The sequence below is a fragment of the Artemia franciscana genome, chromosome 9 (assembly GCF_032884065.1).
Source record: "Artemia franciscana chromosome 9, ASM3288406v1, whole genome shotgun sequence".
NCBI lineage: Eukaryota > Metazoa > Arthropoda > Branchiopoda > Anostraca > Artemiidae > Artemia > Artemia franciscana.
In genome coordinates, this window is record NC_088871.1 from 14,215,361 (window position 1) to 14,229,092 (window position 13,732).

At 33.3% G+C, this 13,732-nt stretch overlaps 1 protein-coding gene across 3 annotated transcripts in view; it reads right to left on the reverse strand.

Moving 5' to 3' along the window:
• Window positions 1-10,714, reverse strand: part of LOC136031038 (checkpoint protein HUS1-like) — a 28,533-nt gene extending 17,819 nt beyond the window's left edge. Inside the window, exons 1-2 of one of the 3 annotated variants that reach the window (XM_065710230.1) lie at window positions 10,624-10,714; window positions 2,161-2,256 (exon numbers count right to left, since the gene is read on the reverse strand). In XM_065710230.1, the coding sequence (XP_065566302.1) occupies window positions 2,161-2,212 (52 nt within the window). In that variant the 5' untranslated portion in view covers window positions 2,213-2,256; window positions 10,624-10,714. Of the gene's footprint in view, window positions 1-2,151; window positions 2,257-10,623 lie in introns of all 3 variants that reach the window. The other 2 variants (XM_065710231.1, XM_065710232.1) reach the window with 2 other exon arrangements.
• Between the last annotated feature and the right edge of the window lie 3,018 nt (window positions 10,715-13,732).

Sequence of the window (13,732 nt, forward strand, 5' to 3'; positions counted from 1 at the left end):
TATGATATATTGGCTTCCACATGTCAAAGAGCAGTTTATACTGCTTTAGCTCATATTCAAATTTTAAGAAAAATACAAGATACTATTACAATGCATTAAGGTTTCTTCCCGCTTAGTAGGTTCTCATGGGGTTGGAGGTGATTGAGATTTTGCCTCCCTGCAATCCTGCAAGGGGGCATGTGCAACCTCAAAAAATCATTTTATTCTCTTTCTTCCTCAAATTCCTCAGAGGGGACATGTGCAACCTAAAAAATCCTTTTAGTCTTTTTCTCCCTCAAACTTGTCAAGATTTTTAGTAGGGCTTTTCAGATCTGGACATTTATAGCTTTATACTGAATATCCTGCATAAATGAAGTATTTGTAAATTATTCTGCGCTTTTAAATGTTTTTAATCTATTCATAATTTAGATTAATGATTAAGTTTTGTGATCAACACTTCCCCATGGTTTGATTGAGTGGAAATTCAGCATGGGTATTGATTCTCAATACCAATAGAGCAGTCAAATAAAATAATACTTGCTTAACAAACAACTATCAGGAGGTAAGAAAGGCAAATGAGCATTAAATGTCATAAAACACAAAAATCAAAACCTTAGAAATTAGCACAAACAAGTCAAAGGGAATTTGCAATTAATGCAATTAAATACAAAAGTTCAAATCCAAGAGATAGAAAACATAAGTCACAAAAGGTCAAAAAATATAAAGACCAAACCATTTTTACATCATTAGTACTTGATGGTTTTATAAGGAGGTGAAACAAGAGGATAGAGGAATGGAGGATGAAGGCATATAAAGGCTTAGACCTTCTTGGTAACTACAAAAGGAGTAGAGTTGTAAGGTATGGTATATCTGAGACAGACATAAATCAAACAGGGTAGGGAAGAAGTCAAAGTGGGGTAGGGTAACTGATGGATTTGTTCTTTATATATATCCCTGTAGTCTTGAAAATATTGCCTTTATGTAAAAGTGATGCACTAAAAAAGGAGACAATTGGAAAAAAAAATCATTAGGAAAAGAACCAGAGAGCATCAATTAGAGGAGTGATTCTACCAAATACTTAACCGTTTTCCCTTCATTTTGAAAAATATCATTGGGATTATTTTTATCAAAGAAGAAGTGGTTTTAAAATAATGAAAAAAGATTGATATAATTACCCCCTCCTCCTCCCAAAAAAGAAAGGAAGAAAACAAGGAAATGAATTGATGCCACTGATAAGGATGGGTGTTATTTCATTGGGGATACATGAAATTGTTTTGACAGACAGGGTAAAATTCGGGGGTATTTTGGTACTTATCAGAGGAAAAACTATTATCAAAGTGTTTATAAATTTTAATTGAGACTCCATTTCTTACATAGGTTTTTAAGTATTTCAACATTGGCTTGTGTTACCCAGTTACACCTACCAATACGGCTATTGGTTCTCTATAAGAGGAAGAAATAGCCTTGAATAATTAAAGGTCTTGGAGGGGTTCTGAACAGTTGGGAAAAAAAGTTAAAGACCACAGTACTAGAATTTGCAGGCCCTACTAGAAGTTATGATCTATCTTCCTTGGCCCTTTAACAAGAAAGTGCAATGGGGGATTGGGGCAGCCATCCTTTGGTTTTGCTTTATTTTATATTTACCTTATACCTATTTACAGCTGGGTCACCCCTGGCCAAGTTTACAGATCACACTAACACCTCACCCTACACCAGAGTTGTCAACACTAAAATGAAAACACAAGGTAGTTATGACATATTTTCAATTATTCGAGGGTCTTTATAAAACTGTATCCTTCAGTCTGTGGATGTAACAACTCTATCATTATGGTTATCAGGGATTGCCAATGAACTGTAATGTCATTGATGGCTACACTTTCTACATTTTCACTCTTAAATGATTTCTATTTCACTAGATGGTAGAAAATTTTTTTTAAATACTATTTTAAATATTTGATGTACGAATTCCACATAAGTATCACCCAAACTCCAAAATCTCACATTCAAATTTTCCTTTTCAAATTTATCCTCCCTATCCCTTCCTGGAATTAAATTCCTGCACACGTCCTAATTAAATATATTATTTATAGGACCTAGATGGTATTACTTTCTACTAAAGGTATATTTTTTGTAAATTTTGCATAAGACTAGCTTAATGGAATAAAGACTCACCTTACATACCTAAGAAGTGCTTCATGCAGAAAACATCTTCAATAATTGCTCTGAACTTCATATTTAACTGAAAAAGGCGTTGTTTCACTTTTTAATTATTTAAATCTAAAATGTAAAATCTAATATCAATAAATGAAAGTCAGTTACTAAAAATATAAATACTTCCCCAAAGACAGTCAAAAAGTGGCAAAGATTAAACTAATATAAAAGTTTTCCCATACAACCTTACATAATTTAATGGCAAGATTTGCTACATTTTTAAAGTGTAGTAGCTAGAAAATCAGTTTCTGACATTTCAATTTCCTCCTTATTCTAAATTGAGCTTTATCCTATGGTCATCCAGTGTTTTGGTCTATTGAACATTAAGTAGTATTTTGCTAGCCAAGAACTGACTTTCTTGGAAACAATTTATACATACAGATGAAAATATTAACAAAATCCTGATTGAACCTTTTAATGTGAAACCATTTGCAATTCAAGTTTTTCTAAAGCATCTACAAAAAAAAGTTTTTGGGTATTTCTTTTTCCAAACTTCTAAAGAAGATCTTTCAAAAAAATTCACCACAAGAAAATTGTACTGAAAAAGTACAATTGCATATTTGAATTCAGGGCAGAAAGAAACACAATCAATTTTGAGCATTATTCAACCTATCTTCTAGTCACACTTGCAAGGGAAAAAAAGATCCAGAGCACTGAACATTTAGCCAAAAATCAGTTTTAAAAATATTATCTAAAAGCCAGATAGAGCAGAGCTAAATCAGGCACTGATTTCTTAGTACATGCTTGAAATTGAATATAGTGTTATAACAACTTCAATCAAACATATCATTATTAATGAATGCTAAGATGTATTCCATATTTTAATACCTTTTCAATGATCTTTCCTATGCTCACAGAATATCCCCCCCTCCCTCATTTTTCAAAGGGCCTCTCAAGCTTTACATATGATGAGGACGTGGGGTAGGGGACATTCAGGAACGTTTTATTAATCAAATTTTCAAAGCTCCTTCCAGATTAACTGCAACCTAGTTACCTTCCCCGAGGCCTAGATATAGCCCTGGGCTATATCCAAAAGTTTACTGATTTTGTTTATTGGTACTATCTGAGAAGATAATTGTTGTTTAAAAATTAGATTCCTTTAAATTACTGACTTAAAAATCAGATTTTGTGTTGCTTTCAGCCTAGTGACGGTGGAGGAGCAAGTAGAGGAATCTAGGGTGCAATTAAATCAAAAGTAACTCGGAAAATATTTTGAAAAGAAATTACCTGTAAGTGAACAAGTAAAATAATGTTGTAGTTTTTAGTTCAAACAGGAAATGGTAGTTTGAATTGAGGGAATTCTTGTTGTCTTGAAAAAAGTTTTGTGGGGTGATTAAAGTTCTCAGAAATGAATTTAGAACCTATATGCCCCGCAAATGTGTTTTAAAGCTCTCATGTCTACTCCTTTCCTATTTCTAAAGTTCAAAAAATTGTACAAAATATACTCTAGGGCTTTACTCTATAAAAAAAACTATATTTTCCTTAAGGAGGATTGGCACGGAGAAATACCCAGCTATCTCCTCCATGTTCTACATTCTTTGTTTGTAATTGAAACTCCTGAATGGTTAAAAATTTAGTTTCAACAGTCAGTATATACATACGTGTATAATGACACTCAATTTAATAAAAGACCAGTGTTTCAACTTGACCTAATTGACACTGCAAGTTAACATTTCAATATGCTACGCAAATAGGAGTTTTTGGTCAAAATAGGTTAAGGTCAAGGATTTTAAAAGACAGGAAAGACATACTACTACAAAAGAGCTTGACCTAGTTAGTGTGCGAAAGCAATTTTTAAAACACAGTAAAGAAGCATACTAAAAGAAGGCTTGGTTACCATGCAAAAGGAAAATTAAAGTTTGTACCCCCCTCTGGATGTTGAACATTAAATTTGACCCCCCACCCATCCTAAATTTTCTTGAATTAACACCAATTGATAAGTCTGAGTTTTCTTTCACTACTCAGGTTGTTCTTGTATAGCTTTAGTTTGTTTTGTTTTTTCATGTTTCTCTCACCTTTTAACAAATTGGTTCAAGCTAAGTTTCCTCCCAGTGATAAGGCCTTTTGGTTGTGAAGTCAAAAAAATTGGTCTTTGATTGCTCATACAATATCTTTTTAACTGTCCTATTAAGAAATATTGTCCTTTTTTAATATTCTCATTTTGTTATAATCTTTGTGTGTGAGATAAGGTACTGTATCACAATAAGGTACTTCAGTCTAAAACACATTGTAAAAGTCCCTAATGCGAAAGGCAATTCTACTCTTGATTTAATATGCACCAATATGTCAAATTTCTACAGACCTATCACCATTCTGCCCCCTCTCGGGGTGGTTACCACTTTAGCCTACTCCTACCTCAATTCGCAAGAGTTAAACATTCCTTTACTATTACTGAAACCGTCTTTAGACCTCTAATTGACTCAGGACTACAATTTTGGATCTTGGACAACAGTACAGTTAACAAACCCAAACAATGGTACAGGAATATTAAAGAGATTTGCGGAAAAAAGTCCTGTTGAAGTTAATTTTCATCTCCCTGAGCCCTCTTATAAGATAGCCAACGATTGAACCTGCATCTTGCGTCCATAGTATAAAGTCCCCCCCCCCCTTTCACTGGCTCATGTCAAACTATTCCTTCCTCCGCCTTTTCCCCCAAATTTTTCCCTCTCATGTTATAAATAAAATTCGAAAGCTAATAAAATCAAGTACTTGCCCATTAGCCATCCCAATTGACTTGATTAAAGCCTTTTCAGACACAATTGCTGGACCTTTATCTGTTATTTTTAACCAAATTACAAAATTTGGTAAATTCCCAAATTGCTGGAAACTAGGTTTTATAACACCCATCCCAAAGAAATCTTCCAATCTGACTAACACCAACATGCGTCCTATCACACTCACTCTAGTTTTTTTTAAGCTTTACAAAGGGTTACTTTGTGACTTGCTTAAAATCATACTACTCATTGACATCCGACAGTTTGATAATTTAAGGAAAGCCTCCACCACCCATTACCTTGTAAACTTGGTTCACACCATCCTAAGTGAACTAGAGAAACCAAATGTTTGGCTAAACCTGATTTTAGTCAATTTTCAAAAACCGTTTGACTTAGTTGACCACAATATCCTAATTTGTCTACTACAGGATAACTTTGAAATTGATCAACTATTAGTAAATATTGTTATATCGTTCCTTTCAAATAGATCACAAGTTGTGAAATACAAAAACACTTACTCTAACTCCCTCCCTAGGTACTGTGGAATACCTAAAGGAACTTTATTGGGGACCACTCTTATTTCTTGTCATGATTAACAAAATTGGCAAGGACTTCCCCCAAAATTGATTAATGTGGATGACTTGTTGATCCTTGATCATTGAGGAATATTAAAAGTGACCCCGTCGAAATCCTAACACAATGTTCAGACAAATCTAAGAATATGACAGTAAATTCCACTAAATCAAATATAATGACAATCAACTTCTTGACATCTACTCTAGCCAAAATGCTAGTGAAACATATTAAAATCCTTGGTGTCACATTTTCTAATGATCTTAGTGGGACACACATGTTTCCAGCAATGTTAAGCAAGCAAATGTTTCGCTATCCATGTTTAAGCTGCCAAAGAAATTTAACTGTCCTAAGATACATTCCCTCCGTGTTTACTTGTCCTTTATCAGGTTGTAATTGGATTATGCATGTCTGGTCTGGCATTTGCAACTTTCAAGTGAACTTAGTGGTAAAATTGAATTGGTCCAAAAGCATTCACTCAGGATCATTTACAAAGAGGGCAAAATTCCATACTCCTTCCTTCTTAAAGCCGCGCGCATTATCACCATAAAATAAAGGGGGAAAAAATTTGCTTGCTTTTCACTAAATCAGTCATTTCCAATCCCCATACTGAGGACTTACTCCCTGAATTTCACAATCCCATTAGACCCCAACTCCCTTGGACAGCCTTTTTAGCAATCCCAACTTACTCTCCAATCCATTCTGTTACTGACAGGATTCGTAAAAGTTTTATCCACTTTATTCTGGAGCACCTTAATAATAATTTGTGATTATGCCCTTGCCAAAATCCCCTTTTCTTCTATTATCATTTATATTTTTGATTTATTGTAATGTTTTTGTAATTCAATTGTCAAGTTTACTGATTAGCCCTTTATCTTTGATGAATTTGTCTTTTTATTTTTTTTTTAATTTTCAATGTTTGACTTAATGTACTGATTTGAATTTTTTTCTTAACTTTTACTGAGATATAAAGCAAATTCCACTCTATAGAGCTTGTCATAGCCTTTTGAAAATAAATATTATCTTATCTCTACTGTCCTTCAAGACTTTTGTTGATTATTTGAAATATCCTTTTATAAAATATATTTTTCTTATCTTTCCTGAAATCATAAAAAAATAACTGGTCTGAAATTCTCACTTTGATTGTTTCAAAGCTAAATTTCAAGACAATTCAAGAAAAAAAAAATCAAGAAATAACCATTTTGAATGAAATCAAATTTCAAATTTTCACACACTACTCAGAAAAAATTTAAAACAGATTCAAAAGCACAGTCAAAGCAAAAAAGAGTACATAATCTGTACATATATAGAGGAGATCATTGCTCCAGAATCACACAAACAACAGCTATAATTTTGTCTCAGATCCTGGGTTACCTTGTTTTATTGAATTGAATTGAATTTATTATAACCCATTATAATAGACATGAAAAACAGAGTATAATGTGAATAAAAGAAAAGAGGAAAAAGAAAATGACCTAAAAACTAAACAAAAAACTTTGCAACACTTCACCTTACTTAAAAACACTTAAAGCATACAAAAGTAAAACATTCATTGAATCAAAATCGTGCTCCATGGGTGCCAACCAATCCTACTATAATAAGCTTCTATACTTTTTCTAATAGAAGCATTCGGGTCTATGATGCCATATCTTTTAATGATCCAAGAGTTGCTTGACCATGGTGGAAGGGCAAGCAGGTATTTGGCATACCAGAAATAGATTCGCCAAAGCTCCTTTGTCTTGGTTATCGTAAACGTATGCAAGAAGGTGCAAGGTACAGGAAATTGGAGAGTGCAGAAGCATTGTAAAGTTTGGCTAGCATTTTGCGGTTGAGTTGAAGTTTGTAATGAGAGCTGGGCACCATGGCTTTAACAACAAGGCATAAAATGTGCCATGAAATATGAAATAGGAATAATAAATGAATATATTTGGGAAAGAAGTTTACATTAAGTCTTTGTGAACTTTATAAGAAATGAATTAAAAAAACAAGTTTTTGTAACTGCAAGTAAGGAGCAACATTAAAACTTAAAATGAACAGAAATTGTTCTGTATATGAAAAAGGTTGTACCCTCCTCAACACCTTGCTCTTTACGCTAAAGTTTGGGTCTTTGTCACAGCTCTACTTTTTAAAACAATAACAAACTTTAGCATAAAGAGTGAGGCGTTGAGGAGGGGACAACCTCTTTCATATATGGAACAATTTCTGTTTGTTTTAAGTTTTAATGTTGCTCCTTACATACAGTTACAAAAACTTGTTGTTTTATTTAATTTCTGAATGTTTTGAACTAATGCATGTTTTGATTTTGGCTTGATACACATTAATAATTAAAACGAAATTTGCACACTAGTTTTTTTTTTTTTTTTTACTAAATAGCTTTCTCATAGTTTTGATTGGATGACAAAGGATGATTGGACAACAAAGGATGATTGGATGACAAACAAAGGGGTGGAGGAGGAGGTCTAGTTGCCTTCCAATTTCTGGTTACTTAAAAATGCAACAAGGATTTTTATTTTTTTACAAACGTTTTGTTAGTTAAAAATATACATAACTTATGAATTAATTTATGTAATGAACTTCTGTATTTGTGTATTTTATTACATATATGAGGGGGTTTGCCCCTTTGTCAATACCTGAATCACAAAGGCCATAGAATAAATACTTGAAATAACTAAAAATGCTTTAGCATAAAGAGCAAGGTATTGTGGAGGAGACAAACTCCCTTATATACATAATATTTTCTGTTTGTTATAAGTTTAAATGCTGTGTATTACTTCCAGTTGAAAAAAGATTATTTATTTTCTCATTGTTTTTTTTAAATAATGCTAGAAAATCCTGTATGGAAATTATCTTCCCTCATGATAAATTCCTTCATGGAAATATCCTCCCACATAACCCCCTCCACCCAATAAACCTGGACCCAACGCGAAAAATACCCCTGAAAGCATCTGTACACTTCATAATAGTGATTACTGTAAGTAAACAATGGTCAAAGTTTGTACCTTGCAGCACCTCCCCCGGGGACTGTGGGGGATGAAATCATCCCCAAAGAAAAAGTTGTTAGGTTTTTGACAAAGCTGAACAGAATGGCTATCTCAAAATTTTGATTCAATGACTTTGGGGGAAAATGAGTGTGGGAGGGGTCCTATGTCCGCTCCAATTTGTTTGATCACTTAAAAAGGGCAGTAGAACTTTTAATTTCAGTTAGAATAAGCCCTCTCATAACATTCTGGGACCACTGGGTCAATATGATCACCCCTGAAAAAAACAAACAAATAAACATGCATCCATGATCTGCCTTCTGGCAAAAAAACACAAAATTCCACATTTTTGTAGATAGGAGCTTGAAACTTCTACAGTAGGGTTCTCTGATATGCTGAATCTGATGGTGTGATTTTTGTTAAGATTCTAAAACTTTAAAGGGGTGTTTCCTGCTGTTTTCTAAAATAAGGCAAATTTTCTCAGGCTTGTAACTTTTGATGGGTAATACTAAACTTGATGAAACTTATATATTTGAAATGAGCATTAAAATGCAATTCTTTTGATGTAGCTATTGGTATCAAAATTCTGTTTTTTAGAGTTTTGGTTACTATTGAGCTGGTTTGTTCCTTACTTACAGTTTGTTACCACAAACTGTTTGATGGATTTGTTTTAATTGAAAATAATGTTTTTCCCTCTTCAAATCAAATCAATATAAGTTGTGACTGCTGATTTAGGGCTCCTTCCAAAATCAGAGGGGGCTATAACCCCAGCCAGTCCCCTGGTGTAAAATTTGTGTGGGAGTGTTTGGCCAAAAACTTTCTTTCCAATGGAAATCCCAATTACCTATAATATCCTACCCAAAAATATTAAAAAAATTTTAACTCAAAATTGCTCAAACTTTGGTGCTTAATTGTAATTTCTTGGTATTCAAGGAAAAACAGCATTAGTTAAGAGAATTAACATGATAAGCCTTAAGAAAAACAGGTTCTTCACATAATTATATAGGAGGCACAGAACAACAATTGAAGAAAATGTCAATGCCAATACATTTGATACCAATATGCCTGATACTGCTTACACCCCTTTCTCTTGGGACTATAGAGGTTCATATTAACAAAAGCACAGTTATTGGACCTTTTGACTATGCTGAACAAAATTTTTATCTCAAAATTTTAACTAGCCTAGATAACTTTTGGAGGAGGGCAGCTAAAATTCTAGACAAGCTAATTTTTGCATACTTGGAAAGTGGTTAAGTTAGGTAAACAAAACTTTTGGTAATGAATCCTAGGTCAAAAACAGACTACAGGAAGGTATTGCCAAGCTACTAGCCTATGTTAACCCTCTTCTGATTTCAGTAAAATTATAGCTGTTTATATAACTGACTTACCAATAAAGTGAACATACCACTCAATGCCTTTTCTTATGCTCTTTATGAAAATAATAATTGCTTCTACTGTAAATTCAAATTTAAGCTCTTAAAAATGACAAATTTTCAAAAAATTATGACATTTCATATAGCTGTCTTACCAAAAAAGTGAACATACCACCCAATTCCTTTTTTATGTTCTTTATGAATATAATAATTGCTTCTACTGCAAATTGAAATTTAAGTTTGAATTTAAAATAGAACTGATTATTATATTTGTAAAGAGCATAAAAAAGGCATCAATTGGTATTTTCACTTTATTGGTAAGTCAGTGATATGAACTGCTATAAATTTATCCCGACTTCTAAGTCTTAGAAATTTGCCTACTGAACAGGTCTGTACCTAATAGAATTTTGCCTAGACTAGATAGGACTTGAGCAGAGGTATAAGGCTCAGACTAATTTTCTTGTTCCTTATTTTTGGAGTAGCTTAGATATTTCTCAAGATGTCACTTTTATAACACTGATTGTAAAAGAAAGACAATAGGCCTATGCACTTTGGAGAGGAATGGAGATAAGTACTTCAACAACCTTTTCATAGGATTTTTAAGCTCTGAATTTATTCTTGAGACTTTAACATAGCCTACCTAACTCAATTGCTCTCTGAAATCAACATAAACCTTAAACCTACCCAGGGGATCACTGGATTCATTCCTAAATTTAACTACAATATATTAATTACTTTACATGATAGAAACAATCCCTTTTCCTTTAAAAAAAATTATTAACAAAATTAGCCTACTTTTACCCCACTGGATCACACTTTTGTACTTTAAATTTCTCATAAAATGATTCTGACTGCTGCCTTCCACAAGCCGTTTCAGGAAAAATTTCGGACATATTTTGTTTTCGGCTAATCGTCAATCAATAAGTAGACCCCGACGCCAAACCAATTTATCAGAGGCAGGCTGGAAGTGAGATTAAATGGATATAACTATCCACAGAAAAATTTAAAATGTCATTACAGTTATTCCAGTGAAGATTATTCTAACGCTTACTAACGATTTTTACAGTTAGGATATAAACATATGTGTTGATAGCAGAAGAACTGTAAGTTAAAATGATTTTAAAATAGTAGCCTATATTCTTTATTTTGTTTTGACTTTTCAAAGCATTATACGAATGTTTATCACTGCAGATTAACTGCTTACACAGAATTAAACTTTTATGACATCAAGTACCTGCTAATCCATATAGCATTACTGCGATATATTTTCAGAAAGAAAAGTAATCATGGAATTCATTCATTGTAAATTATATGGTAATATGTAAACTATTTCTGATTTGGAAATTTGTTTAATAAAATTATTTATTAAAAAATGGACAAAATTTTAAGGGAAATGAAAACACTCAATAAACATAAGAGAAATATTAGGAAATAAGATTTAGACATTGGAACGGAAAACGGAATTAAAGTAATGAAATGTGTAAAAACTAAATATGGAAAGAAAATCGTTGTTACTATTAATTTTAAAGGTGAAGCGAGTGATATCTTTGGACCATAACGATTTGATTTCACAGCCATTGATTTTGAAAAAAAATTAAAAAACAGATAAAGGCATGATCTCAAAGGCTATTAAATAATAGGAGAAAGGTGATAGTAATTACACAAATATTGATATCGAACTATCTACTAAATATTAAATCATATCAAATTATTCAATTTTACCAGTAGAAAATATAGTTTTGAATATAAATAAAATGTGCATAAAATTTTTATTTCATAAGACCTGTTTTTATCTTAGACTTCATGATGGAAAATTGTAAAACTATCGGAAATTTTCATTTAAAACAGCGTGAATTCAATTGAAAATGGGGTAAATGGATGGGGTGATCAGAGTGGGGCCTGGAACCCGTGTTCAAATTGTAGAAAAGTATAAAAATGAGACCAGACATTGATTTTCAATCTGTTTTCATGTTGCATGTCGGGGTGCAAAAGATTTGAAATGTCTAATATTTGATGTTAAAATGATGTAAAATTGACTAAAAATGATGTAAATTGATATGGTGATTTAGGTGGGGCAGAATCGGTAATTAATATACTACTGAGATTATTATAAAACCCAGACTTTCAGTAGGTTCAGAGGGCTTTTGGTCTAGATCTTTTTCAAAAGCCTGTTCAACCTGGGGATCGAATGCATACTAATTATAAGTGTACTAGCTAGGCCACCTTTCCTCGGAAGGGCTTGAATGAGTAGGGTCAGAATGTTTAACACCTCTGTTATATTTCAAAAGACTCTAAGCCAGGGATGGGTTGGTTTTGATTAGAGCGCTATTTTCTTTCATAATACCAGCCTAAAACTGAGCTAAACAATTTGCTGAAACTACAAATGCGATTGCCGACAGGTTTCATCAAGTCCGATGTTTTCATTCCGCTTCGGTATTTTGGTCCCGATCTGCGTTTTTCTAATAGGAACAGCCTCTGTTCTTGTCATTCTCAACGCTTCAGTGATTTCAGTAGCAGTAGCAGATTTCAGTAGCAGAAAGCAGTAGATATTCTATGAGTATTCCTTGTGAAACTGACTTAAGCCCGAGTTAGTGTAGAAAAGGTGTAAAGGCACCTCAATTTTTGACAATATGTTATCAGACGGTAAATGGCAAGTAGGGACGTCAAGATTTTCCAAACTCCTGCCTCCAATCTCAGCAATTATGATTCTTAAATGGGATACTAGTATTATAGTTTTATCATGTTTTGGCATATTTCATTACGATTAGCATAAATTTACTTCTTGGGTGTGTTCCGTGTACTTAATTAGCACTTCTTTTTTAGTAAAGAAGCAATAACACAGATGTCTATCGAAATTTTTGAAGGGTGGAATAGATTTTTTTCCACGAAAATACAGAGACCATTTTCAAAATTGTCGTGGGTGTCGCAATAACTATACAAGCTTAACTAGAGTAAAAAGAAAATAATTTGTTCATTTTTTGGGGAAAAATGAGGTCTAGAATCGACAAGGAACAAAAAATAGCAAGCAAATAATTCAATTAGATCACTGAAAACCAATTTTCAGTCATCGGGGTATAAGCCAATGGTACCAATTCCAGAAAATACTTGGAAGAAGCAAATATTCTGTAATAGTTTCTGCATAAGGATGCAAAAAGGAATTTTTGAAAATTTCAAGGATAGTTTTCCCTTGAAAAAAACAACAAATGTCAATCTAAATTTTTTTCCACATCTAGGTGGATAATTATACCCCCTTCCTGTAGGTGCGCCTGTATAGATCATTGTACAAAAGCATAACAATTAATAACTACAATGATAAAGAGTATAATTTGGCGATTTTTTAAAGAATCTAGTGATTTTTTTCACCGGGTTGCAACCCTTTGCAGAAACTGGGGTGATTTTATTCCCAAAGATGTGTTTGAGAGCCCTTATGTCTGCTTTATACCACCACAGAATGAGGAAATAAAAAAACGACATAAGGGTGTGCTCACCCACTAAGTTAATGAAAATTTTGAAATGTGTGAATATTGTGAATGCGCGAAAAATAACACCATCCCTCACACAAAACAATGGCAATCTGTTCATTTAATTACAAAAGTTACGCCGTCAAAATTGAAAAAGTGCCACGACAGCCATCTGAGACCAGGTGTTCGATCGTAGAGATAGAGATATGTTGACTCCTGGTCAATATTTAAATCCAGGATGTGTCATCAAAATAAACTGAGTCTATTTTTCATGGAGTGAGGAGGGGCACTGCCTCTAACGGCCGGGGTGGTCGTAGACCGGCTGCAGTAGTGTCGCTCTGGGGGGCTTGCCCGTTTACCGCTGCACCGCTGCCACCCCGGAAGGGATTCTCTCTAATGGCACAATTTTTAAAAATATCCAAAGCAGATGTTGCACAGTGTTT